We start from the raw sequence: 25,724 nt of genomic DNA, 5'->3' as shown, positions 1-25,724 counted from the left end.
TATATGGAAGTTTTTTATTGATTACAATCACTTTGAGGCATGTATATATTTAGCATATATACATCATATATATATTTATCTATCTAAACAATGAATGTTTATATATTACACAATTTATTTTATTTATTTATATTGTGTTTATCTCATAGACCTGATGAGTTTTTTAAACATATGTTTGGCTGAATATATTTCTCATCAATAAATTGAATTTATACTGAAGATTTATAAATGTAAATTGGAGATTAGAGTAAACATCTATATAATTCTTTAATTAGAGTTTATCTATATAGTTTTTTACAAAATAGGATCAAGTTAGGAAAATAATTATAAAGATGACATTTTATTAAACTGTATTATCCTGACATTCCATTTCATTTTTTTTGCATTTACTTTGTTTCTAAAAAGGATTAACTATTTTGTTTGTGATATTTGCATATTTATCCCCATGATTTAATCCAAAACATTAATCAGAAAATTTTTCAGGAAAAGATTACAAATTTCCTTTAATGCTATCCCTTGAACGGAAAATGTTGTAGCGAAATCTTTTTCCTAACTGATCACTTAGAAGGACCTTTCAGATCAGTGTGTTTGGAATACTTGATACAAATGAAATATTGATTTGGAGTTTGCTCAAACTGTTCTTGGTTTGACAGCCTTATCTTTTTCTGTATTTAGGTATCTTTGGGATTCTTTGAAGAACAGGAATAATTCGTTCAAAGACTTTTGATCCCTTATAAAAGATTAAGGTATGATAATATACTGGAACAGCTCAAGCCTAGATAAAATTGATATAAAATAAGAATCAGGTAAAAAAACAAGATTCAATTAATATATACTTATAGGATTCCAAATATGTGCTAGTCAGTTTTGTAAGTGCCAGAGATCCAGCATTAAATAAAGTCTGGTGGAGCCTACAATTTTGTAAGGATGATAGACAAACACATGAGCAAATAAAGAAATAATCAAATTTAGGAGTGATATGAACAATAAAAATCTACTAGGTATAAAATATCAAGCAAGTGAAGGTGTTAGACAGTGATTGAGTAGTGACTGTCTTGGATGGCATGGTCAGGGAAGCTTCCACTGAAGCATGCCGAATTCTGAGATCTGAGTGACAAGAGGGAGTTAGCCATATGGTGTCTAGAGAAAGAACATCACAGAAAAATAGAACAGCAGGTACAAAGGCTTTGAGTTGGCAGTGGGCTTGAGTGACCAAGGAATAGCAAGATATTCACTCACATAGAGCAAAATGAATGAGAAAAATAGTGATGAATAAATTCTAAGAGCAATGGAATGATAAGGAAGGCCCAGTAGGGGATTGCAACCTGCTTACATGCTCTAAAACAGGACTGCCTTTGTTTTCTTCTTACCTGCTAATTTGACCCATCTTTGTTGGGACAGGAAGCAAGGCATTCCTGAGCATTTTGAAGCAGACAAATTCTGCTCACCCAGAGACCATTTCCCAATGGGTCTTAAACGCTTATATTCTCCAATTCAGCCGTAAAAGGAGCTGATTTGGAACTAAGGCGGAACTAATTCACCTGCTTGAGGTAGGAGAGGGTTGGCGATGGCTGCATTTAACCAGAGTTATATGGTTAAATATAGTATCCTTATTGTTTTGTTTGTTTACCTTTCATGCTTGCTTGTTGACATAACTGAACACACAATTTTTAAAATAAAAGTTTGATTTAAGCGAATGCAGGTAAAAAATTCAAAACATAACATTTTAGCATTTATATGTATTTTCAGGCAGAAAATGTTACATCATACTCACAGAATTAAGCTTAAAGTGGTAAAATAATTCAAATCATAACTTTTCTGTTTTTCCACTATGCCCATTTCTCTTCCAACAGATACAGTTTTCTTAACTTTCCTCTTAAATGTAATCTAGAACAATGCTTCATAAACTAATAGATCTTTCTTGAAGCTCTGGGGGTCCACCACAGTAGGAGACAGACACTAAACATGAGAGTTACATATAATTCATTATGGAGATGATTTTTTGTTGAAAGAAGGAATTCATAACTAAGGTTACCCAGAAAAGATTGGGGAGGTTCTTCCACCCTTTTAGATACACATAAACCTTATCTTTTTTCATCAGTGACCTAGCAGTAAATCTTTTAAAGACAACATATTTTTGGCCAAATAAACTTTGTTTGGATCAAGTATTTATTATATCACATATCTATAGCATTAATAGCACTAATCTTTATTAAAAAGGATCATCATCCTTTATGATGATGAAAGAAATGTTTGATATAAATTTTTCTTCTTATATAAAAATTATCATTTTGTTCATCTTTTATTTAATACATGACCACTTACTAATATAAGAATGTTGTTTTTGCTCTCATTTTTGAAACTTCCTTTCTTTATTCATTCAGTAAAGTGATTCTATTATGTAGGAATGAATTACAAAGGTTTTGTTTTGTGAAAATAATACTATTTAAACAATCGAAATTTCAAAATATTCATGTTCTTTAGTGAATGCAATTGCTCGATTAATTACTTTATAAGTTAGAATTTTAAGATTTAATTAATGCCTAGGATCTCAAACTAGAAGATTACATTGATATCCTCAAATTATCTGACACACTAGTTATTTCTATGCAAAAACAGAAAATCATTAGCAATTGTACACATCCTCAAGATTTATTTCAACTTGCTGTGGCAATATTACAATTTAATGAACTATTTTGTGGTAGTGGAAGTAATGTCGTAGTATTTCTCTGAATATATAATATTTTTGTAAAATTCATATTTTTACATGATGTTTAATTTCCCACAGCCATTTATCTGTACTCATTATAAAAGATAATATATTCAGACACACATAGCCAAAATTTCAATTGATACTTAAATTTACATTATTGGTACATTAATCTAATTATTCATTAACATAGAATTTTTAATATAATACTACTGCATAGCTTCATAGCATATTATAGTCATTTAAATACACAATTTTCTACAAAAGTGAAAATTGGATAAAGTTACAATTTTAGGAACCCTGAAATTTTCCAGAAATAACTTTACTAGACAATAAATTTTCCTCACTTGTCAAAACTGCCCTTTTTATGGATTAAATATTTCTGGAATTTTTACCTTGATAAGGATATAAAATGTGTGACTATGGCTAAATTGTTACATATTAAATATGAAAATACACCAATGTATGTAGTGAAACAATTGCTAAAATGAAAAGAATTGTATGATTTCTTTGAGTAGGAAAAAGCATTGTCTTAGTAATATTTCTTCATGTCTGATGGAAAACACTAAAAGAAAATTCTGAGGAACTGTATGCATAAATCTAATTAGAGCTTCTATTTGCATAAAAACTCTATAGCATTCCATAAAATAGGGCTATGAGTCTAAAAATAAGTCAAAAAGTGAAAAATACGTTTTGCATTAAAATTTTTACCAAATCTGTACAATTTTCTGGCCTCTGTATAGGCTAATTTAAGAAATCTCAAATAAAAACAAATAAAATCTCAAATAAAACTTCTAAATTTGCTTTAGATTTGCCTATGCACATGTGACAGCATCCAATAATGTAAAGAGGAAAAGCAGAAGAGAAAGAATACGAAGAAAAATATAAAGTGGGAAAATGGTGAGAAGTAAATATTGGTACTATTTAGAAGAAATAATTGAAAATGTCCCTAAGAACCAGGACCTTTGTTATTTCTGAAATAAATTAGGAAAATGTGATAATTTTTTCATTAAAAGATATGCCATTTTAAAAACAAAGGGTAGAGGAAGATTCAGAGTTTTGAATTTTACTTTTAAGTGCTTTTGACCTTGATTTTATACCTCAATATAATCTGGAAATTTTTATTTTATTCCAACCTTTACCATTATTATTATTTTCTACCTTAATTTGTCTGAAGTTACTGATGGGAAACCAAACATCAGTGACAGAGTTCATTCTTCTTGGGTTGACGAATGACGCCGAGCTTCAAGCTGTGCTTTTCCTCTTTCTGCTGCTAGCTTATGTCTTCAGTGTCATGGGGAACTTGACCATCATCATTCTGACCCTGCTGGATTATCGCCTCCAGACCCCTATGTATTTCTTCCTCCGGAATTTTTCCATTCTGGAAATATCTTTTACCTCTGTCTTTGTTCCCAAAATGCTACTCAACATAGGAACTGGAGACAAGACGATTTCCTTTGCTGGTTGTTTCACTCAGTACTTTTTTGCCATCTTTCTGGGAGCAACCGAATTTTACCTCTTAGCTGCCATGTCCTATGATCGCTACGTCGCCATTTGCAAACCCCTACATTACACAACTCTAATGAGCAGGAGACTCTGCATTCAACTTGTCTTATGTTCCTGGTTTTCTGGTTTTTTAGTTGTCATTGTGCCCTATATAATGACTCTCCAGCTGCCTTTCTGTGCATCCAACATCATCAATCATTACTGCTGTGACTACACTATCTTACTGCATTTATCCTGTTCAGACACACATTTCATAGAAGTTAATGAGTTTGTCGCTGCTGCTGTTACCCTCATCTTCACCTTGATGCTCGTGATACTTTCCTATACATACATTATCGGGACAATCCTGAGAATCCCCTCTGTTCAACAAAGAAAAAAAGCATTTTCTACATGTTTCTCTCACATGATTGTGGTCTCACTTTCTTATGGAAGCTGTATCTTTATGTTTATAAATCCTTCTGTGAAGGATGCAGCAACTTTTAATAAGGAAGTGGCTGTTGTAAATACTTCAGTTGCCCCTCTGTTGAACCCTTTCATCTATACCCTGAGGAACAAGCAGGTGAAAATAGCCTTCAAAGATATGGTCAGGAAGATAGCGATTTTTTCAAGAAAGTGAAACGATGAGGTTCATTTTTAAAATAAATAATAAACATTTGGAAGACCATAGATGGACATAATTGTAATTTAAAAATGTTTTCTATATTATATCATTAATATTCCTATCTGAACCCCGAGACAGTAAAACTACTGATTTAGTTAAGCCATTTTTATCATCACTTTACTGTTCTTAAAAAGTTAGACATCTGTGTGTGTGTATGTGTCCGTGTGTCCTCTAACACTTTCATAGTACTTTTCTTCATTTGTGCCTTACTTCTAAAGAAAAGGTTTGAGAGAAATCAGAATTGGAAGTATGACTTCTAATAGTTTGTTTTTTACAACTGAAATTTTCTTATCTTATCCATTGCCATATGGTCTTCAATTTCTGTAGTTGTAACTGAAATTTCCCTGGGGAAATTTACTTTAGCTAGTTAATAATAGCTTAAGTAATTCATTAGTGAATTGATACAAAGTTGGTTACTTTCAAATTATAACATTCAGATTTAAACTTAGTCTTTCCACAATAGTCATTTAATGAGAACCTGTGCATACTCAGTGTTTGAGGTAAGAAAGTTCTGAAAAAGAGAAAATCAATATTTATTTGCTTTAATATTGATGGGAAAATGCTTCATTATGATTTATACACAGATTAAACTCTTTGAATGAATCCATGAAAGAGGTAAAGGGATGATTCAAATTTAAGTTAATTAGAAATATGTCATTACAGCAAATTTCATATAATTTAGCGTCATGCCTAGTCACTGTTCTGATTTCCATTTACAAAAACATGAAATAAAACTATGTTAACATTATCTTGGTGTGAATGATTTTATAGCCTTAAATCATATTCTTTTAAATTTTATACTAAACTTTAAATGTTCATAATTTGATATACTTAGACAGGTTCTTCATCTCAAGTAAATTTTGACATTTTCTGAACATTTCTTGACCATATTAATTTTTCAAAATGAATGCACCAGATTCATAGCACAGGTAATTTTAAAATTCAAAGAGGCTATAGATATTTCTACTCCAATCCCTTCAAGAAACTGATGAAGAAAACTGAGTCCCAGAGATATTAACAAGCCTCTACTAAAGCATATAGTTAATTAGTGCCAAATTTGCACTCCTGTATCCTTTACTCAGCCATCTAATAACGGAGAATCTACTAAGTAGCAGAGATCCTAAAAGAGTGCCCTGGGAAACCATGGATGAGAAAGATGATTGAAAATGTGGAACTTGTCAGTTCCTATGTATATAGCCATAATTACATCACAAATCACCTAAATACCTAACACATAACTGATGTTAACAAGTGAGTTAGTTACTTTGTTCATTATTTAGATTGAAGTAATTGACTCATTAGTTCACTCGCTTGAACTAAAATAGCTGACAATCTGTAACAGAGAGGAAAAAAAGTTATAGTCAACTAAAGATCAGGGTTGGCGAATCCTAGGACATCCAAAGGAGTAATAAGAGGGAATAATAGTTGAGACCTTAATTCAACCAGAGTCTGAGTTGAGTTCAGGCTGGGTTGCAGGTTTTCTTTGTTGTTATTTTGTTTTGCCTTGTTTTGTTTGTTTGTTTGTTTTACAATTTTACTGAGTTATAATTTATGCACAATAAAGTCCAAACATTAAAGTTTATAATTTGAGGAGATTTGACACATGTCCACAGCTGTGAAACCACTACCAAATTCAAGATACTAAACTCTGAGTTTCCTTAGGCACTCTGGCCATATATATTTGGAAAATTTGTAATGTTTCAACTTGACTAGGCTGAACTATTTTTCTAGGATTTCCCTTCCCTCTGTTTCCTCTTAGTGTGAACCACAAGAGAGGTTATTTGGGATATTTGGAAGATGGAGAGAAATAGAATTCATTTTGTAACTCACACAGGTTGTTGCTTATCTGATGGTTTATTATGTTGGAATGAGGTGGCCACCAGGCTTGTAATTATCCCATTTTAGCCTGGATCTGTTTTCAGCTTCTCTAACTCCAGATCCAGGTAAGTATGTGTACCTCCATGACAAAGTGCTCTGGCTTCCGTAGGGAACCAGCAAACCTGAGTTCAGAGGCAACAAGAACTAACACAGGTTTCAGTTCTTCCTCATATGATTCTGCCCATGCTAGACGCAGACCTTACACTCCTCACAAAACTGAACTCAAAATGGTTCATAGACCTAAGCGTACAACGCAAAACTCTAAACCTCCTAAAGGATAACACGGGAGAAAACTTAGATGACTTTTGGTTTGGTGATGATCTTTTAGCTATAACCCCAAAGGCACAATCCATGAAGGAAAGGATGGATAAGATGGACTTCATTAAAATTAAAACTACTGCTCTGTAAAAGACAACGTCAAGAGAATGAGAAGACAATGCACAGACTGAGAGAAAATATTTGAAAAAGACACATCTGATAAATGACTGTTACCCCAAATATATTCATAAAAAAATCTCTTAGAATTCAACAATATGAAAACAAACAACCCGATTAAAAAATGAGCTAAAGATCTTAACATACACATCATCAAATATGATAACGCAGATGTCAAAGAAGCACATGAAAAGATGATCCACATCACATATCTTTAGGGAAATGTAAATTAAAACAACAATGAGAAACCACTGTATGCATACTATAATGGCCAAAATCCAGAACACTGACAATATCAAATGCTGGAGAGGATGTGGAGCAACAGGAACACTCATTCATTGCTGGTAGAATGCAAAATGGTATAGCCACTTTGGAAGACAGTTTGATGGTTTCTTACAAAATTAAACAGACTCTTACCATACGATCCAGCAATCACCCATCTTGGAATTTACCCAAATAAGTTGAAAACATATGTCCACACAAATACCTGTACATGAATGTTTATAGCTGCTTTAGTCATAAATGCCAAAATTTGGAGGCAACCAACATTTCCTTCTGTAAGTGAAAGGATGAATAAACTATGGTACATCCAGACACAATGGACTATTTTTCAGTGTTAAGAAGAAATGAGCTATCAAGCTTGGAAAAGACATGGAGGAACTGTAAATGCATGTTACTGAGTAAAGAAAGCAATCTGAAAAGGCTACTACTGTACAATTCCTGCTCTATGCCGTTCTGAAAAAGGCAAAACTATGGAGAGAGAAAAAGATTGGCACTTGCCAGGGGTTGTGGGGTGGAGGAAGGGATGAAAAGGTAGAGCACAGAAAATTTGGGGGGCAGTGAAATTACTCTATATGATACCATAATTATGGATACATGTCACTGTATATTTGTCCAAACCCATAGAATATACAATACGAAGAATGAGCCCTAAAGTAAACTATGGATTTTGGATGATAATGATGTGTCAATGTAAGTTCATCAATTGTAACAAACATACCAATCTGGTGGTGGATGTTGATTATGCGTGAAGCCACACATGTATGGGGGAGGGGGTATAAGGGAAATCTCTGTACCTTCTTCTCAATTTTGTTATGAACCTTAAACTTCTCTAAAAAATTAAAGTCTTAATTAAAAAAAAACACAGAGAAAAAACAAGATACTACTACACACCTATTAGAATGTCCAAAATCTAAAACACTGACCACACCAAATGCTGGCAAGGATGTGGAGCAACAGGAATCCTCATTCGTTGCTGGTATGAATGCAAAATGGTACAGCCACTTTGGAAGATAGTTTGATGGTTTCCTATAATAATAAATGTGCTTTTACTATATTATCCAGCAATTGCACTCCTTGATATTTATTCAAAGGTGTTGAAAATTTATATCTACACAAAATCCTGCACATGGATACTTAGAGCAGCTTTATTCATAATTGGCAACACTTGGAAGTAACCAAGATGTCCTTCAATAGGTGAGTGGATAAATGGTACATACAGACAATGGAATAATATTCAGGACTAAAAAGAAAAGAGCTATCTAGCTGTGAAAAGAATTGGAGGAACTGTGAATACGTATTCTTAAGGGAAAGAAACCAATCAAAATGCCTGCATACTGTACGATTCCAACTGTTTGACATCTTTCAGTTAATGTACCTTTGAATAATAGAATATTTTTTTAAATAATTTCTATTTTTTTCTGGTTGTTTGCTTGTTCATTTTGCAGTGACTTTGCTGCACTATTTTATTGTATTCTGTTTGCTCTGAGAAGCCTCTGGTGTCACTTCTCAGAGGCACAACCTTAGGCTTGTGCACAGTTACTCTTGGATAACAGTGGTTTTATCAGGGCTGCCTTCGGCTGTGTCTTCCCCTGGTCATTTTGTGAAGTGTTGTGCCTTTCTAGGTTTCCTACCCAGCAGATAGTCTCCACTAATTCTTCTTGGTTAATTGTTTTAAAAACATCTGGGTCATATATTACTATATAGCCTGACCCAATTAAATTCGGTCCCCTTTGTAAGGATAGTCTTTAAGGCCAGTCTTTGAGGTTTGTTCCAGCTGCAGGAGGCCCTTTTTAGCTGTCTCCTTCCCTGGTTCTCTCTGGTAAACTTCTAGTTGATCAACACTTAGCTTTTTGCTGTCATGGAGCTGCTAGTCATGTAGCTCTTAATTGCTTATCACCAAATGTTTGTTATGTGTGAGAGTTCACTTAATGCTTGAACTTTCCCACACTTGTTCCAAATATAGTCAATTCACTTGGAGAGAGCCTTGGACCCTCTTGTTTTTATGGCCTGCCTGTCATTCTAGGTAAAACCTGTGTTCAACTTTTCTGGAACTGGAGCTGGAACAGTGGCCCATGTCTCTCAGAGTGACACTTGCCCTTTATGAGCAGGTTTCTGGGTGAGGTCAGAAGCCTATGGTCTTCTAAGCTTGTCTCTCTTGGCACAGAACCTCTATCTTCAACTGGGGCCACTGAAATCGAGGCCCCGTTATTCTTGGCCTATCATGCCTAGGGTAAAACTTCTACCTATGAATGGGGCTGGGTAGAAGAGGAGATCTCCAGACATTTTAGCCACTGTTGCCTTGAATAGAGCTTCTGCAACATGGAGCTAGAGCAGATGAGAAATGTTTGCATCTTGCTACTCTCAAGGAGATATGGTAGCCTTTCACTGGCATTTAGGGGAAGAGGAATCCTTATATTCTTGTCTGCACTTGCCTGAACAAGTGGACCTTCTTTCATTGTGGGCTAAGAGAGGGGAGGGATAGAGCGGGCCTTGGTTCAAATACATATATGGGAATGTTCATATTGGCTTTATTCACAGTATCTAAAAACTGAAAACATCTCAATTGCCCATCAATTTAAGAGTGCATAAACAAAGTCTGGTATACATGTGCAATGGTAAACGGAATACTACTCAGCAATAAAAAGAATGAATTACTTATAAATATGATAAAATGAATGACTCTCAAAATCGTTTTATTCAGTGTAAGAAGCCTGACAGAAAAGAGTACATACGGTGTGTGTGTATGTATATATATGCAAAAAAAAAAATTAGGATTACTGGTTATCTGGGCATGGATTTGGAAGAGACATGGATAAATCTTTGGAGGCGATGGAAATGTTCTGTATCATGATGTAGTGATGGTTTTGCTGATGTATAAAACTGTCAAGATTCACAGAATTGTACACTCTGAATGAATACAGTTTATTTCATACCAATTATTCCTCAGCAAAGTACTCGAAAAAACATAATGGGTAGAACTGCTTTTTATATCCAAGGATTTGCATTGTAGAGCAATGACTCAGAAATGTCTTTTTTTTGTACTAAAGATTTAATTTTGGCCTAAAAAACAGGAAACTACTCAAAGCAATATAAGATATTTATAATATAAAAATCTCAGTGTTAAAAGTGGGCTAAAACATTTTAATATAATTGTTGTTAGTGCAGCAGCAGGTGAGTGAAGATTCACTACCATGAACGTGACCATTTACATTAAGGAAACTTTATGAGTCTTTGACACTACCATGAGCTATAATTATAAATTCAATGGGAAGTCACTAGATGAGTTTGAAGAAGTTCCTTATGTGCATAATGTTTTAGATAAGGGTGTTTTTTAGGTACTTACAATAATGTTTTTTAAAAAAAGCAGTAATTCCCAAATCAAAAAATTAGCTAGATATTATTAAAATGATTTTTACATGATGATTTTATGAGTCTTATAACGCATATATATTTAGAAAATTATATATATACATATGTATGTATACATTTATGTATATATTTTGATTAATTTATGTTAACATGCTAGTTATTATTTTTCAGTCTCATCCCTGCTCTCAAAACTTATTCTGTATAGCACATCCATCCTCTTTGAGTCAAAAGTAAAATGAGAAGAGTAAGTTACAAATAGGAGGAAGATTATAATATACCTGAATTTAATTCCTGTAGCAATGACAGCAACTACTTGACATCAAGAAAGGAAGGAAAAAAGTCAACACTGAAAAATTGCTATGCATATCCTCTTATAGTGAGGTCTGTTAGCCTTTATCTCAGCCTGAAAATTCTTTTCTGAGTCAGCTGGGTGACATTGGACATGTATTGCTCTAGGAGGTGACTCAATCAGTGACCATTCTTGTATTTTTCTCAAAGGCATCCTGGTGTGTGTGTGAGAAGAGAGGAGAGAGATAGAGAGAGAGGGAGAGAGAAAGACTATGTTTATGTTTGTATTTATATGTATGTGTGGGTCTGATGGTGGGTGGGGGTTGTGCAGACATGGTGAGTATAGAGGAATATTCTTTCTCCCTTGACAGTCAACTCTATTGTTAGGATTTCTTTCCAGTTGAATATAAGATTACTAACATCCACTGGAGAAGGACCCTGTGTGTGGGTCTTGGGTGGGCTGGAATTATAAAGAATCAGGAGTCTCTTTCATTGCAGGCTTGTTCCGTCACAGGACTCAGAGTGCTGCCTGAAGGACTCTGCACTGTCGTCCCAGAGGAGGGTTAGTAAAATGTGCCTCTTTCAACCTAAACATCTTTCTGCCTCATGTCAGGAGAAAAGTAAGACAGCACCTTAGCACAGTGACCACTTACCTGAAAATCTTCCTAAAGAGTTTTTACCTAGTGAATCCCCTATTTTCCCCAATAATCTGTATTTGAAAAGTATGAGTGAGTGGGCCAGCCCAGTGGGGTAGTGGTAGCGCTCCGCTTTGGTGGCCTGGGGTTCGCAGGTTTGGATCCCAGCCACGAACCTGTGAACCACATATCAGGCCATGCTGTGGCGGCGTCCCAAATACAAAGTGGAGAAAGACGAGCACGGATGTTAGCCCAGGGCCACTCTTTCTCGATAAAAAGAGGAGGATTGGCAACAAATGTTAGCTCAGGGCTAAACTTCCTCACCAAAAAAAAAAAAAAAGAAAAAAATGTGGGTGAAAGAGAAGACATTTGTTCAAGTATAAGAGAAGAGTCTTAAAGAAAGACATGAGTAGAGTGATAAATGTAGTATTTGATGATAAAATACTGTTTTGCATCTAATTGGGGGCTTTGTACCTTTTTCTCACTTTTCAATCTTTTCTATTCTCAGCAGAAAGAAAGGTAAAGACTGAAACAACTCAGTAGTTTCTCAAGATCTGTCTGTGCAAATTAAAACATAGGTCACCTTGGAGAATTGGGGATGCTCTGTGGTACAAAGTCAGGGAAAGGAGCAGAGAAAACTATTGTCTTCCTCTCTAAGACTTAACATGACATAGTATTGAGGGCATGAGGGAAGAACAAATCTTGCAGCTGTCGCATATATAGATTTAACCAATTTGTATGAAATTTATATAATCTAATCCTTCTAGTAACTCTAAGATGTAGATACTACTGTGCACCCATCTTACATGAGGAAATGAAAGTGCAGAGATATTATGTGACTTGCCCAAAGCTACAGAGGCAAAAATGGAATTTGAAAGCTCAGTCTGACTCTTGAGCTTATTTTCTTAACTCTTAAGCTATTGATTAATTCTTATTACACTTATATTTTCCTCCTCATTTTATGAGGTACTGTTCCCCCACTCATAGACGCTCAAACATTAGAAGTCATTATTCACTGCTCCCTCATTCTCATTTTATCAACCATTAATCAATATTCAGCTTAGTTTACCTGCCATTTTAAAGAGAGTCCCTCTCTTCACTATCTTAACAAGACTGCCTTTGTTAAAGCCACCATAAGCTCTTACTTGGATGACCACACACTTTCTGTGACTACCATCTTCTCCCTATGAATATTTATCTTCCACAAAGCTACCAGTGTGATTTTTGTAAAATGCCAATTTAAATACAATGCCAGCTTTCTTAAAAATCCCAGTGCTTACCCCATATCTACAGAATAAAGGTCATCTTCCTTGGCTTGTCGTATAGATCTGCGTGATTTCCATAATTTCCTGTGAAGTCTCGTCTCTCACCCCCTGTACTGTGCACTAAAAATCACTTATTAAACTTCCTGCAGTTCTCTATATAGTTGTTTATTTCCCTTTGCACAGAAACCTGTCAATTTCATTTTGCTCAATTCTATTTATTTATTAAAAATGTACTTAGGAAGTTTTCCTTGACCTTTTAGACCACTCACCTCTAGAGGCTCCACTTCCTTTGTGTTTTCTATATATGTCTTTTCACTGGGTTTACCACGTGACAGTTTAGTTCTCTATTCAGCTATTTTCCCCTCATTTGATTGTGAGCTTAATTATAGAAATTATTTATTCCTAGGAATGCTCAGAGGGCAAAAATTGCATCAAAATTCAATAAATATCAATTTGATCAATTAATTCTCACGTAGGCATATACAACAAAAAATTAATGATCTTTACTTTTGGTTTAATTTCATTGCAATTTCCTTGGGAAAAGGAAGAATTTTCAAGAACAACTTATTCAAGCCATAGAAACCATGAAATAAGTGTCACTCATTCAGCCTCTGGACAATTCAGAGTGATTCATGTCATCCTTAGGACTCTGCACTGCAGAGTGTCTGATTCTCTCATTAGGCACTAAAAAAAGTTTCTTCAGTAAATGTGATATTTTGTTCTGTCTGCTTATTGTGTCAGATGTTGTTACCTCTACCAATTGCATACATATCCACATAATTTATGTTACTCACTCAAGACAAAGAATACATCCCAAACAGCATTCTCAGAGAGCCAGCAGAAAACTTGGAATATATTTTCCATAAAAACAAATGACAAAGCAATCATTATCTTTACCCAAAATAAAGATGAAGTTCAAAGAAAGCCATTCCACTCTAAAATCGACAGCCAGGCAAAATATAATCCAAATGTATTCTTCAGCTGTAAGTCCTTGGAATTCAAATACATAAACTCACTAAGATTAAATATTTCTAAGATTGATGGTGCATTTCTGTGTTAATGCTTTCCCAAATTGTCTTAAAATCCAGGTCTTTCAGTTATATCAATGTTAAAATAGGATTAAATGAAAAAACATTTTTCCCCAGGATCTTTCTCAGAGCTTCTTTGACATCTCTGTTTCTCAGAGAGTAAATCAAAGGATTCAACATGGGAGTGACTAAGGTGTAACATAAGGAGGCCACTTTACTCAGCTCAGGAAATGTGTCAGGAGTGAGATACATAAAAAAGACAGCACCATACAGCACACTCACAACTCCTAGGTGAGAGCTGCACGTGGAGAAGGCTTTCTTACGTCCCTCAGTGGAGCGTGTCTTTAGCACTGTGGACAAAATATACATGTAGGACACGATAATGACAATTATGGTAGGCAAAATAATAATGCTACACAAGAAGAAAGAAACCATCTTATGAATGTAGAGATCAGAACAAGAAATCCTCTGAAGTGGACGGTCATCACAATATAAGTGGTCAATGGCCCGAGAAGCACAAAAGGATAAAGTAAATGTCATGCTGGTCTGAAGAACTGAGCTGACGCATCCACAGAAGTAGGAACCAACCACCAACTGAGAGCAGAGACGTGTTGACATCTGGACAGAGTAGAGGAGGGGGTTGCAGATGGCAATGAAGCGGTCATAAGCCATGGCTGCCAGGAGAAATCCCTCAGTCACGATGAAGAGGACAAAGAGGAAGAGCTGGGTCACACAGCCTGCAAAGGAGATGGACTTGCTCTCAGACCAGAAGTTGATCAGAGCCTTGGGTGCAATAACAGATGAATAGAAGAGATCAACTAAGGAGAGGTTGCCTAGGAAGAAATACATTGGTGTGTTCAGCCGGGGATCAGTCATTATAACGGTCATCATCCCAACATTCCCTAGAAGGACCATGGCATACACGAGCAGAAATAGCAGGAAGAGGAGGATGTGCAGCTCTGGGCGGACCCTGAAGCCGACAAGAATGAAGTCAGTCACTTCCGAGTGATTGCTTGTTCCCCTGTCACCCATGGCAGAAACCTGCTGAGAGGCACAAGGCAAATAAATGAAATGTTGACTTTGATTCCAGTGACATAAATACTCTCTTAAATGTAGAAATAAATGGTTTACATCTTAATTATACATTGCAGATAAGACTATTTTAATGTCCTGAAGCATCAAGAATTTGGATTAGATAACACTAGGATTCTGCAACTCATTCTATTATGAAGTGGAGTTATTTGGTTATTGTATGTAAATCACATTTTTTGCAGGGAGTTCTGTATTAATTTAGCATATTTTATTGCCTAATTTTACTAACATTCTGAATTTCTATTCTCAATATATTTATAATCAAATAATTATCTTTATCTAAAAATAGGAGTATCTACATTTAATCTAAAATAGATGTAGTGCATATAATCTTTATGATAGTGTTTGTAACCATTATGATAGTCAAGTCAGTGTTTGAATCATTACATGACTGTAATAAATATATTTAAAGAGATTTTTACCTTATTTTACCTGAATCCACTTAGTTTCCATTTTCATTATAGCCATATTTGAAAATAGAATAAAAATAGATGTTATTGGTATGTTAAAATTAATAACATCAAAAAATCACTAAGCTTAGATGAAATACACTTCTCTAAAGCTATTTCCAAACATACATTCATTTTCTTAGATCAAGCCTATCCCTCCAAATAAATGCACCTTATTGCCTTATTAAAATATTCCAGGCCTGCCCCGTAGCTTAGCGGTTAAGTGTACGCACTCCGCTGCTGGCGGCCCGGGTTCGGATCCCGGGCACGCACCAACATACCGCTTCTCCGGCCATGCTGAGGCCACATCCCACATACAGCAACTAGAAGGATGTGCATCTGTGACATACAACTATCTACTGGGGCTTTGGGGGAAAAAAAGGAGGAGGATTGGCAATAGATGTTAGCACAGAGCCGGTCTTCCTCAGCAAAAAGAGGAGGATTAGCATGGATGTTAGCTCAGGGCTGATCTTCCTCACAAAGAAAAAAAAAGTATATTTTACTTCTATTAGTAGTTGCTTAATTTAAAAATGCTGTAATCATTTAGCCCTTTTTTTTTTTTTTTTTTTAACAGAGAGAGAAGCCAGTGAACATTCCAATTCTTACACTGCAGTGAGTGACTTTCTACCAAAGTGCATCAATTCAAGGGATCTCACTCTTCAGTCAGGACAAGGAATATATATAAATGAAAGTTCCTTCCTGAATTCTCGTATACTTTATATGTCTTACAGTAAGGGTAATGGGATAACCATAGATATTTAAAGAGCATAGAACCTTGTGTCATCCAGTGTCCATGATCATCTGGGACAGTATCAACAGCGGTTGTTTGCGACGGCCTCAGTTATTTTTATTCCTGTGAAATCTTTTTCAGGATATTTCAGCATTGAGGTTTTGCTTATCCTCTGTGACGGATTCCACTGGGAGAGGAGTCATCATAGAGTCAATTATGGAGACCCGATTGCAGGCTCCAGGGCTTCTGTCCACGAGGACTGCAGTAACTCGGAGACAAACAGATAGTCTAATAATAATCCAAGTACAAGGAACTCTTTCTTCTCTGGTTGTGTGTATTGTTGGGAAGTTTCTTTGGACTTTATTTTCTTTATCAACAAAGAACAACTTTGTGGTAACTATAACAGCAGACATATTGATAGACATGGAGAAACAGATTGAAAAGTTTGTACACTAAGACAAAAGTTTTAGATAAATTAATATCTTAAATTATGTAGTAAATTACATTGGCTATAATTTTAAAAAGACAAAAATTTATTCCAAATTGGTGTATCTGTATTTCTTGAAGCACACATAATTCATGATGTGGCGAATGTTTTCTAAACCACAACTCAAAGTCACATAATGTTTTGCTAATTTTATGCTTTCCTATATTTAAATACTAAACAGAAAATATAATGGAAGAAATGACATCCTTCAATAAAATTATTTAAAAATCCTTAGTGGGGCTGGCCCAGTGGCGTAGTGATTATGTTTGCGTGCTCCACTTCGGTAGCCCAGGATTCGCAGGTAGGGATCCAGGGTGCGGACCTACACACCACTCATCAAGCCATGCTGTGGAGGCATCCCACATACAAAATAGAGGAAGATGGGCAGAGATGCTAGCTCAGGGCCAATCTTCCTCATCAAAAAGAGGAATATTGGCAACAGATGCGAGCTCAGGGCCAATCTTCCTCACCAAAAATAAAAATCTTTAGTAAAAATATTTATGAGATCAGGACCTATATTTAAAAGTTCCTTAAAAACTACTGTGTAACTAAAAGACTACATTTAGGGCCGGCCCCATGGCTTAGCGGTTAAGTGCGCGTGCTCCGCTGCTGGCGACCGGGGTTCAGATTCCAGGCGCGCACCGATGCACCACTTCTCCGGCCATGCTGAGGCTGCGTCCCACATACAGCAACTAGAAGGCTGTGCAACTATGACATACAACTATCTACTGGTGCTTTGGGGGAAAAATAAATAAATAAATAAAAATCTATAAAAAAATAAATAAATAAAAAATAAAAGACTACATTTAAACTAGAAACATAATATTCTATTTAATGAGCCTAATATTATAAGGATGTCATTTTTTCTCAAATATTTCCATCAGTTAATTGTAATCCTATTTTTAGAAAATCCCTCTTTTAATGAAAAATTATTTCTAGAATTTTTATGGAATTTTTTGTTGTTGTATAGATAGCAAAAAGATATGTGACCAGAGCTTCTCCTTTTTATAATACAGTATTAGTAAAACTTTTGTCAGTGTTGGAAGAGAAAGCAGTTTAAATATTTTGAACAGGAAAATAGCAATTAAGTTGAATTGAGGTCTCTCAAATTTGGAAAGGCTGGAGGGACTTCTGGGTGACACTCATGTAATGACCCTTAGAACAATATAGGATTAATTCGCAAAGAGGGCTACCATTGGAGGTATGATTTAAAAACACAGCACCAAAACTCTGATCCAGGGATCAGATACAGAGAAACAAAAAGATGCCACCACTTCCTCATCAGTCAAAATAGCTTCTCTAGGAAGTTGGGGACTCAACAGTGCTCCAGAAAAAGCCCATCTCTTTCCATAACCTTCCTAACTGATAGAAAAGTAACAGAAAGATAATGCCCTTCCGAATTCTGAGTGTGTATGGATCTAATTCGTAGAACAAAGTTTGTGTCAAGAACCCTAGTAGCAGGAGATGTTTTAACTTTCCAACATTTCCAACTAGAAAGCACACGGAATGGTGCTTGTGTATCTAGTCTATAAAATGTACCAGATTTCAATATACTGTTTCTCATCTTTGAACTTCCCACAATAACATTGGTAATAACAACACTCTACTGCCTATAAATACATAAGAAAAACTTACTGGCATTCACAATAGATGGGACATAAAGAAACTCTCAACAAATTCAAAGATTGAAATCATTCAGTGTATGTTCTTTGATCATGTCAACTTAATATGGAAATCAATAACAATTAAATAACTAGAAAACTCTGTGGGTATGGACATTAAAAATTAACACTTCCTAAAAATCCATGGATAAAAAAGAAATCAAATTGAATTAAAATAAATTATGATAAATCTAAACTTCTGGGATGCGTAAAAAGAAGTACTTTGAGGGATATACGCATCCTTATAGGTAAATATTATAAAGGAGAAAGGCAGGAACACCTAGATTAATCTTCTATCTTAGTAATGTGAAATAGAAAACGGCTTGTCAAAACAAGAAAAAATGGACGAATGTAAATAATGTAGACAAAATTAGTTAAATAGAAAAAATATGAATAATATAAGATATTCACCTTGATTCTTTGAAAGATTAATACAGTGTATAAAACCCCAGCCAACTTAACAAAAGTAAACCAGCAACATTAAATCATAAGCATCAGGAATAAAAATGAGATATCACTACAGATTCTCCTGATATTAAAGAAAAGAATGTAGTAAACAATATTTTTACCAAATATCGATGACTTTTTAAATAAAAAGTATTTTAAATAGAACAAAATGATGTATACAAAAGAAATGTGAATTTTAAAGTATCTATTACAGTCAATAATTTTTTATTAATAATCTTATGAAGAATGATCTTTGCCTAAATGGCAATACCAGTGTTTACTTCCATATGTTTAATAAAGGAATAAGACCATTCTTACATAAACTCTTTCAGGAATAGTCATAAAGGAAATACTTTCTAACTGTATTTATGAGTCTGTCATAAGTCCCATATAGACATTAAAATAAAAAATTATAGACAAATTTGTAACTTCAAGAATTCTAAAGATATTTACAAACAAAATACTTCAATATATAAAGAATAATAAAATCTCACCAAAATGTGTGTTTATACGATAAACATAATGACCATTTAACATTTAAAAAATAATTAATTTAAGATGTTTCCACATCTTTTTATGAAAGAATAACTACTACAAGATTTGCCTTCCATAACAAAAAACTAAACTCTGGAGAAAATATATGAACCAACTATTTCCAAATATTGTACAATAAGCATTGAATGACTGTAATTCCTGACAAAAAGGAAACAAATCAAGAAGAAAAGATTTTAAACTTGAATACATAACAATAGAAACAAATCAAACATAAGCATAGGTTTAAAAACAGGAAAAAATGAACATTCAATGAGAACTGAGAAAATATTACAAATGTAATTGGGAGAATAGGGAGCAGAAAACTATTGGAAGCTATAACGGGCAAAAATATTTTCAGAACTGTTGGAAACTATAAACACAAAAATGCAAGAAAATTCACAAAATCCCAAGCAGGATAAACAGAAAGGAAACCAGGTAAAGGTACATCAGAATAAAATTTCTGAAAATGAGTCAAAAAGAAAACATTGGTGACATAGCAAGAGGGAAAAAGAGACATTACTTACAAGCAAATACAAGTTAGAGCATAGACTTTTTGTCAGAAACAATTCAAACCAGAAGACAATGGGACATCTTTAAAGTGCTTAAAGGTAGGAGGGGAGACCAAACCAAAATGTTATATCCAGGAAAAATATACTTTAGAACTGAAGGCAAAATAAGGATCTTCTCAGAGCTGACCCCATGGCGTAGTGGTTGGTTTTGGCATGCTCTGCTTTGGTGGCCCAGGTTTGGGTCCCAGCCACAGACCTACACCACTCATCAGCCATGCTGTGACAGCAACCCACAGGCAAAATAGTGGAAGATTGGCGCAGATGTTGGCTCAGTGTGAATCTTCCTTGAAAACAACAAAAAAAATAAAAAAAAATAATAATTAGTAACTTTTCAGATAAAGGAGAATTAAAAAGATTATGCCAAATTTGCACTCTAAGAAATGCCTGATGGTTTTTCTATCTAAAGGAAAATACTATTAGAATAAACTAGGATCTCTAGGAATATTTTGAAATGCACAGACATGATTGTGGAAAGTCTTGAAAAATTTCACATAAGATTCTTTCTTTCTCAAAACGCTCATTGAGGAATCTTTGTACATTCTAGAGTAGTGGTCATCCAACTGTAGCCTGTGGGCCAAATCCGGTTGCCCTCATGCATTGACCTACTGTCTACGGTGCTTTCACACTACAATGGCAGAATTGAGGATATATGAAGACAGGGAATTCCTTTCTCTTTCAGTATGCTTCTTGTGATGTTTCTTTTTTTGGTTTTAGCACCTAGTGGGCACCATTGTTTCTCTGTGGTTCTCGCTGTTAAAGAAACTCCCTGGCCTCTGGGATCTTTTAACACCACCTCTTCTTGTGCCTTGAAATCAGAGATGGAGTGTGACTGCCTGCTCTTGCTAATCTCTATCTTACTTCAAAATCACCCCCTCCCTTTTTGACTCTTCCATTGTCTATTTGGATTATTCTCTATATTAATTTCCTTCTTATACAAGCATGATGTGTTTACTGTAGAGATAAGAAATGAATTTCTACAGCAACTAGAAGGATGTTCAGCTATGACATACAACTATCTACTGGGGCTTTGGGGGGAATAAATAAAAAATCTTTAAAAAAAAAAAAAAAAAAAAAAAAAAAAAAAAAAGAAATGAATTTCTACATCTGGTTTATTTATAACAACAATGTTCACTGGACTTGGCTCTGAGTTTCCTTTTATGTACAAATAAAATGGCTTAATTATAAAAAAAAAAATAAATAAATTATTCTTTTAAATTTAAAAAAAAAAAAAAAGGAATTTCTAAAAGTAAGGGTTGTAATCCAGTCAAAGGAAATATTGCAAATGTTCCTCTTTGTAAATCATACAAATAAAAGAAGAATCAAGTACTTCTCATCCAAATGTGTTTTTCTATTATTTTGTCTTAAAGTACAAGTTTATATCCTCTAGATGACTCTTTTAACTTTCTAAAGGTCTGGTGAGTTTACCATTTAGTAACATCTTCTCTCATTTTTCTTTTTGCACTATGATACAAAACACATTATTGGTGAGACAGACCTTGGTCCCCAGTTAATATCTTACAGAAGAAATACCAACCACTCTGGTTCCCCTCCCCATGAGAGAATTTCTCTCAGCACTTATTCCAGGTCTATTTGTTGGTTTAATCAATGAAAAAATAAAAAGAAAAAAAAGAGAGAGATAAGCTTCAATTTTTGCTAGAACTTGTTCTTAGCAATTTGAGTCATGATGTGAACAGTGAGCAAATGTAATCCATCTTGCAGAAAAACTTCATGTGAAACAAAGGTTTGCTTCTTTTCATACTTCTGTTTCTTCGTGAAGGTACTTGATTTCAAATATAGTGAGGGTGTACTAAGACAAGAAGTAGTATTCATTCTTGAGATTCTCTCTCGTATTTAGTTTATTCTCAACACTCCTCTTTCAGATAGCTTTGGTTACATCTTTCTTTTTATTTAAAATTTTCCATTGAAACCTGAAACCTGTTTATGTAAAATATAAATTTAAGGAAACTAGCATTTTTATAATTAATAGGCCCTACTACAGGTTATTTTGATCGTTCCTATGCCTTCTAAAATCAATCAGTCAACATTTCTGTTAACCTCTAATTTTTTCAAGAAAGGAGCAAATTGATTCTAAAGTACTTCATAGCCCCAATCTATCTTAAAATAATCTCAAAATTAGTGAAACTATAGCAATGAGACTAACAAAAATTAAAGAGATATTATGAGACATTTTGTAATTTATACCATATAATTTTATTATAATTATACAATTTGTATATAAATTTACATATACAGAATTATAACTTTTTATAATTATAAAATTATAAAATACATTTCCTCACTACATAAATTTTTGAATTTATTGTCAATTTTCTTTTATGATAGATTGTTGAACAGTAAACCACCACGCTGCTCAATCTCATGACTCTAAATAAATCTCTTATATCTGTTTTTATCTCAGTTTCCCCATTCATAAAGTTAAAACAAAAATTGCTTCCTTATCTCTCAATTGTATTTTATTTAAGGACATTTTACAGTCATAATAGCAAAAGCCGAAATAAGTACAATGCAAGCTTGTTTAAATACATATTTCTTGCTTTTTTTTTTTTAATTTGTAGCTGTCTTTAAATTGTCCTGTGTGCCTTTTATCCTTAATATGGACAAGTCTTTGTATTTCTGATTAGATTTGTCTGTTTCTGAAAAGATAGAAAAATCTCTACCGAAGGTCTTAGAATTTTCTACTTGCATTCCTGTCTGCAAAATCCAAAGAGAACAAAAGAGAGAAAGAAGAAAGGAAAGACGGAAGGATGGAAAGAATGAAGGAGGGAAGAAAAGAAGGGAGGGAAACAATAAAAGTCTGATTTTATTGTGTTTAGGAAATGCAAGCATTACTTCAGTTTTTAGCAGATGAACTGCATCACTAAGAGTGTATGTCACCATAGGCACCAAAATAATGAGAAATAAGGATATGAGGTTAACGCGAAAAGGGATGAAACTTTTGTCAGGGTCTGATGTCTTTCTCCTAATACAAGAAAAATCGATACAATTTTTGTATATTATTTTTCTATAGTAGATAAAGAAACTAAATAATCATTTAAAAATAAAATAAGACCATCAAACAAATTGATTTTTACTCCAAATAAAATCTTAAATGAATTATAATGTCTGTGAGAAATTACTTCCACTAAAGGAGGCCACTTTCAATGTTAGTAAACTGATAATAAATCAAGAAAATTTTTTTAAAAAAGCTCTAGTTTGTTTCCAGACATTTTCCTAGAATTTCCATGTCTCCAAAACACACTTAGAGAGCAAATCTGCATTATTTGCAAATAAGTATATCTAAAAAGGCTAATCAGTCAGGTTAAATTCTTCTCTAGGAGAACTTATTTATTTATTTTTTTTGTGAGGGGATCAGGCCTGAGCTAACATCTGCCAATCTTCCTCTTTTTGCTGAGGAAGACTGGCCCTGGGCTAACATCCGTGCCCATCTTCCTCCATTTTATACGGGATGCCGCCACAGCATGGTTTCCAAGCAGTGTGTCTGTGCGCGCCCAGGATCCGAACCGGTGAACTCCGGGCCTCAGCAGCGGAGCGTGTGCACTTAACCGCTTGCGCCACCCGGCCGGTCCCTGGAAAACTTTTTAAAAATAGCTAACCATTCTTTATGTTTATTGGTATTTTGTAAAATTTTGGGTACAATATGATATGAAACAATTTTTTTCCATGCTGGTTTCTAGTTGTTTTTACTAAAACAAGTATTCTGATCACTCATTTCTTTCATTTTTACCATCTCTCCAGTTCTGCTTGTGTCTCAGCTATGAAGACTGTGCTTAACAGGAATTACTCAGAGGTGACTGAGTTTATTCTGCTGGGGTTCAGAACCCCTCAAAGCTACAGATCCTCTTATTCCTAGTGTTCTTGCTGCTCTACATGGTCGCTGGGGTGGGAAATACCAGCATGATAACTGTCAAAGATGGACTCCAGACATCAAGTGCCTATGTATTTCCTCCTTAGAAATTTGTATTTAGATCTCTGCTACTCCACAGTCATTGCTCCCAAAACTTTAGCCAACTTCTTGTCCAATGAAAAGAAAATGTTCTTACAATGGCTGTGCAGCCCAATTTTTCTTTTTCTCCCTGTCTGTCACAAATGAAGGCTTTCTCCTGGCTGTCGTGGGCATTGACCAATTCTCGGCCATTTCCCGTCTCTTCCTTTACCCTGGGCACATGTCCCAGAAAGTCTGTGTTTCATTGGTAACTAGATCCTATATCTGCAGATGCATCAACTCCGTGTTTCAAACAGATTTCACCTTCAGTTTGTTTTTCTGTGGAGAAAATAGATTGGACCACTTTTTCTGTGATGTCCCAGCCCTGATCAATGATCTCAAGTGTTGAGTCCCTTGTGAATGAGATTGTACTGTATATTCTCTCTGCTCCTATCACCATCACCACTATAACTGTAATTCTGGTTTCTCATGCTTCTATCCTCTCCACCGTCCTGAAGATCCCCTCAAATCATGGCAGTAGCAAGACCTTCTCCACCTGTGGCTCCCATATAGCAATGCTGAGTTTATTCTATGGCACTGTGTTCTTCATGTATGCCCAACCTGGGGCCGTCTCCTCACAAGAGCAAAAGAAGGTTGTGGCTGTGCTCTACACACTTATAACACCAATGCTAAACCCTCTAACGTATAGTATGAGAAACAGAGATGTGAAAGATGCTGTGAAAAGAATATTACACAGGAAATGATTCTTTTACTGATATGTGTAAAACCATTATGTAATGGACACATTTTGTTTTCTATGGGTCCTAGTTATGTTCTTGTAAAATTATTATATCAAGATACTTATGTATGTAGCAACAAATATTTTTATGTTTTACAAAATAGTATTTCTAGTAATATAGGTATGTGCATCTTTATTTTACCTTTATTAGAAGTAAATATTAATTTGTTATTATAATATATAATATATTATGTAATAATTAAAATAATATTATGCCTGTGTGAAGTATTCTTTAACTTTTTTTTCTACAAAGCAAGTAAACTGATATTTGTTTGGAAAAGATAACAACCTCATTGTGAAGGTGGCAAAACGGAATGGTAATAGTTATATAGAACACTTTTGAGCAAAGGTCCCATTCTTTCCCAAAGATCCAGGTTTGTATTTTGAAGAGTATCATCCTTATAGTTACTACTCTTATGAGAAGGGAGCCCACAATATATTATTTGAGAAACAATTCTTCATACAGAAAATGTGTCAATAACATTCTAATAATTTTTATTTTCTCATTTTCTTTTAATATAAAATAACATATTTTGTAATAATAAAAGCCAATACACAAAGAGGAGGTACAATATGTCATATATAGTTATTATTACCATTTTCATATTATTACCATTTTCAAATAAGGAAATTGAGGTTCTAGGAGACTAGGTAACTTGGTGTATCTCAAACTCAACGCTTCATTAAAATTAAAAATAACTTCTTCTCTGCAAAAGACAATGTGAAGGAAATGAGAAGACAAGCCACAGACTGGGGGAAAATATTCGCAAAAAAATGCATCTGATAAGTGACTGTTACACCATATACACAAAAACACTTAGAATTCAACAATATGGGGCTGGCCCCGTGGCTTAGTGGTTAAGTGAGCGCGCTCCACTGCTGGCGGCCCGGGTTCGGATCCCGGGCTCGCACCGACGCACCGCTTCTCCGGCCATGCTGAGGCCGCGTCCCACATA

General features: G+C 34.7%; 2 protein-coding genes and 1 pseudogene across 2 annotated transcripts; 2 read left to right on the top strand and 1 right to left on the bottom strand.

Moving 5' to 3' along the window:
• Positions 1 to 3,893: 3,893 nt before the first annotated feature.
• LOC101397668 (olfactory receptor 2AP1-like) lies at positions 3,894 to 4,832 on the top strand. Its single transcript, XM_014786750.1, has one exon. It carries the CDS (start codon positions 3,894 to 3,896, stop codon positions 4,830 to 4,832), a length of 939 nt encoding a protein of 312 aa, XP_014642236.1.
• Positions 4,833 to 14,126: 9,294 nt separating this feature from the next.
• LOC101408035 (olfactory receptor 9K2-like) lies at positions 14,127 to 15,113 on the bottom strand. Its single transcript, XM_004429184.2, has one exon. It carries the CDS (start codon positions 15,087 to 15,089, stop codon positions 14,127 to 14,129), a length of 963 nt encoding a protein of 320 aa, XP_004429241.1. The 5' UTR covers positions 15,090 to 15,113.
• Positions 15,114 to 23,801: 8,688 nt separating this feature from the next.
• On the top strand, positions 23,802 to 24,733 carry LOC147914709 (olfactory receptor 9S13-like; annotated as a pseudogene).
• The last annotated feature ends 991 nt before the right edge of the window (positions 24,734 to 25,724 follow it).

This window comes from Ceratotherium simum, chromosome 17 (assembly GCF_057802395.1).
Source record: "Ceratotherium simum simum isolate JZ-2026a chromosome 17, ASM5780239v1, whole genome shotgun sequence".
Lineage (NCBI taxonomy): Eukaryota > Metazoa > Chordata > Mammalia > Perissodactyla > Rhinocerotidae > Ceratotherium > Ceratotherium simum.
The sequence above is the reverse complement of the archived record's forward strand: the minus strand, read 5'-3'. Positions and strand labels throughout refer to the sequence as shown.

Bases quoted from the DNA above. Each gene is read 5' to 3' on its own strand.
- LOC101397668 (XM_014786750.1), top strand. From the start codon at position 3,894: ATGGGAAACCAAACATCAGTGACAGAGTTCATTCTTCTTGGGTTGACG.
- LOC101408035 (XM_004429184.2), bottom strand. From the start codon at position 15,089: ATGGGTGACAGGGGAACAAGCAATCACTCGGAAGTGACTGACTTCATT.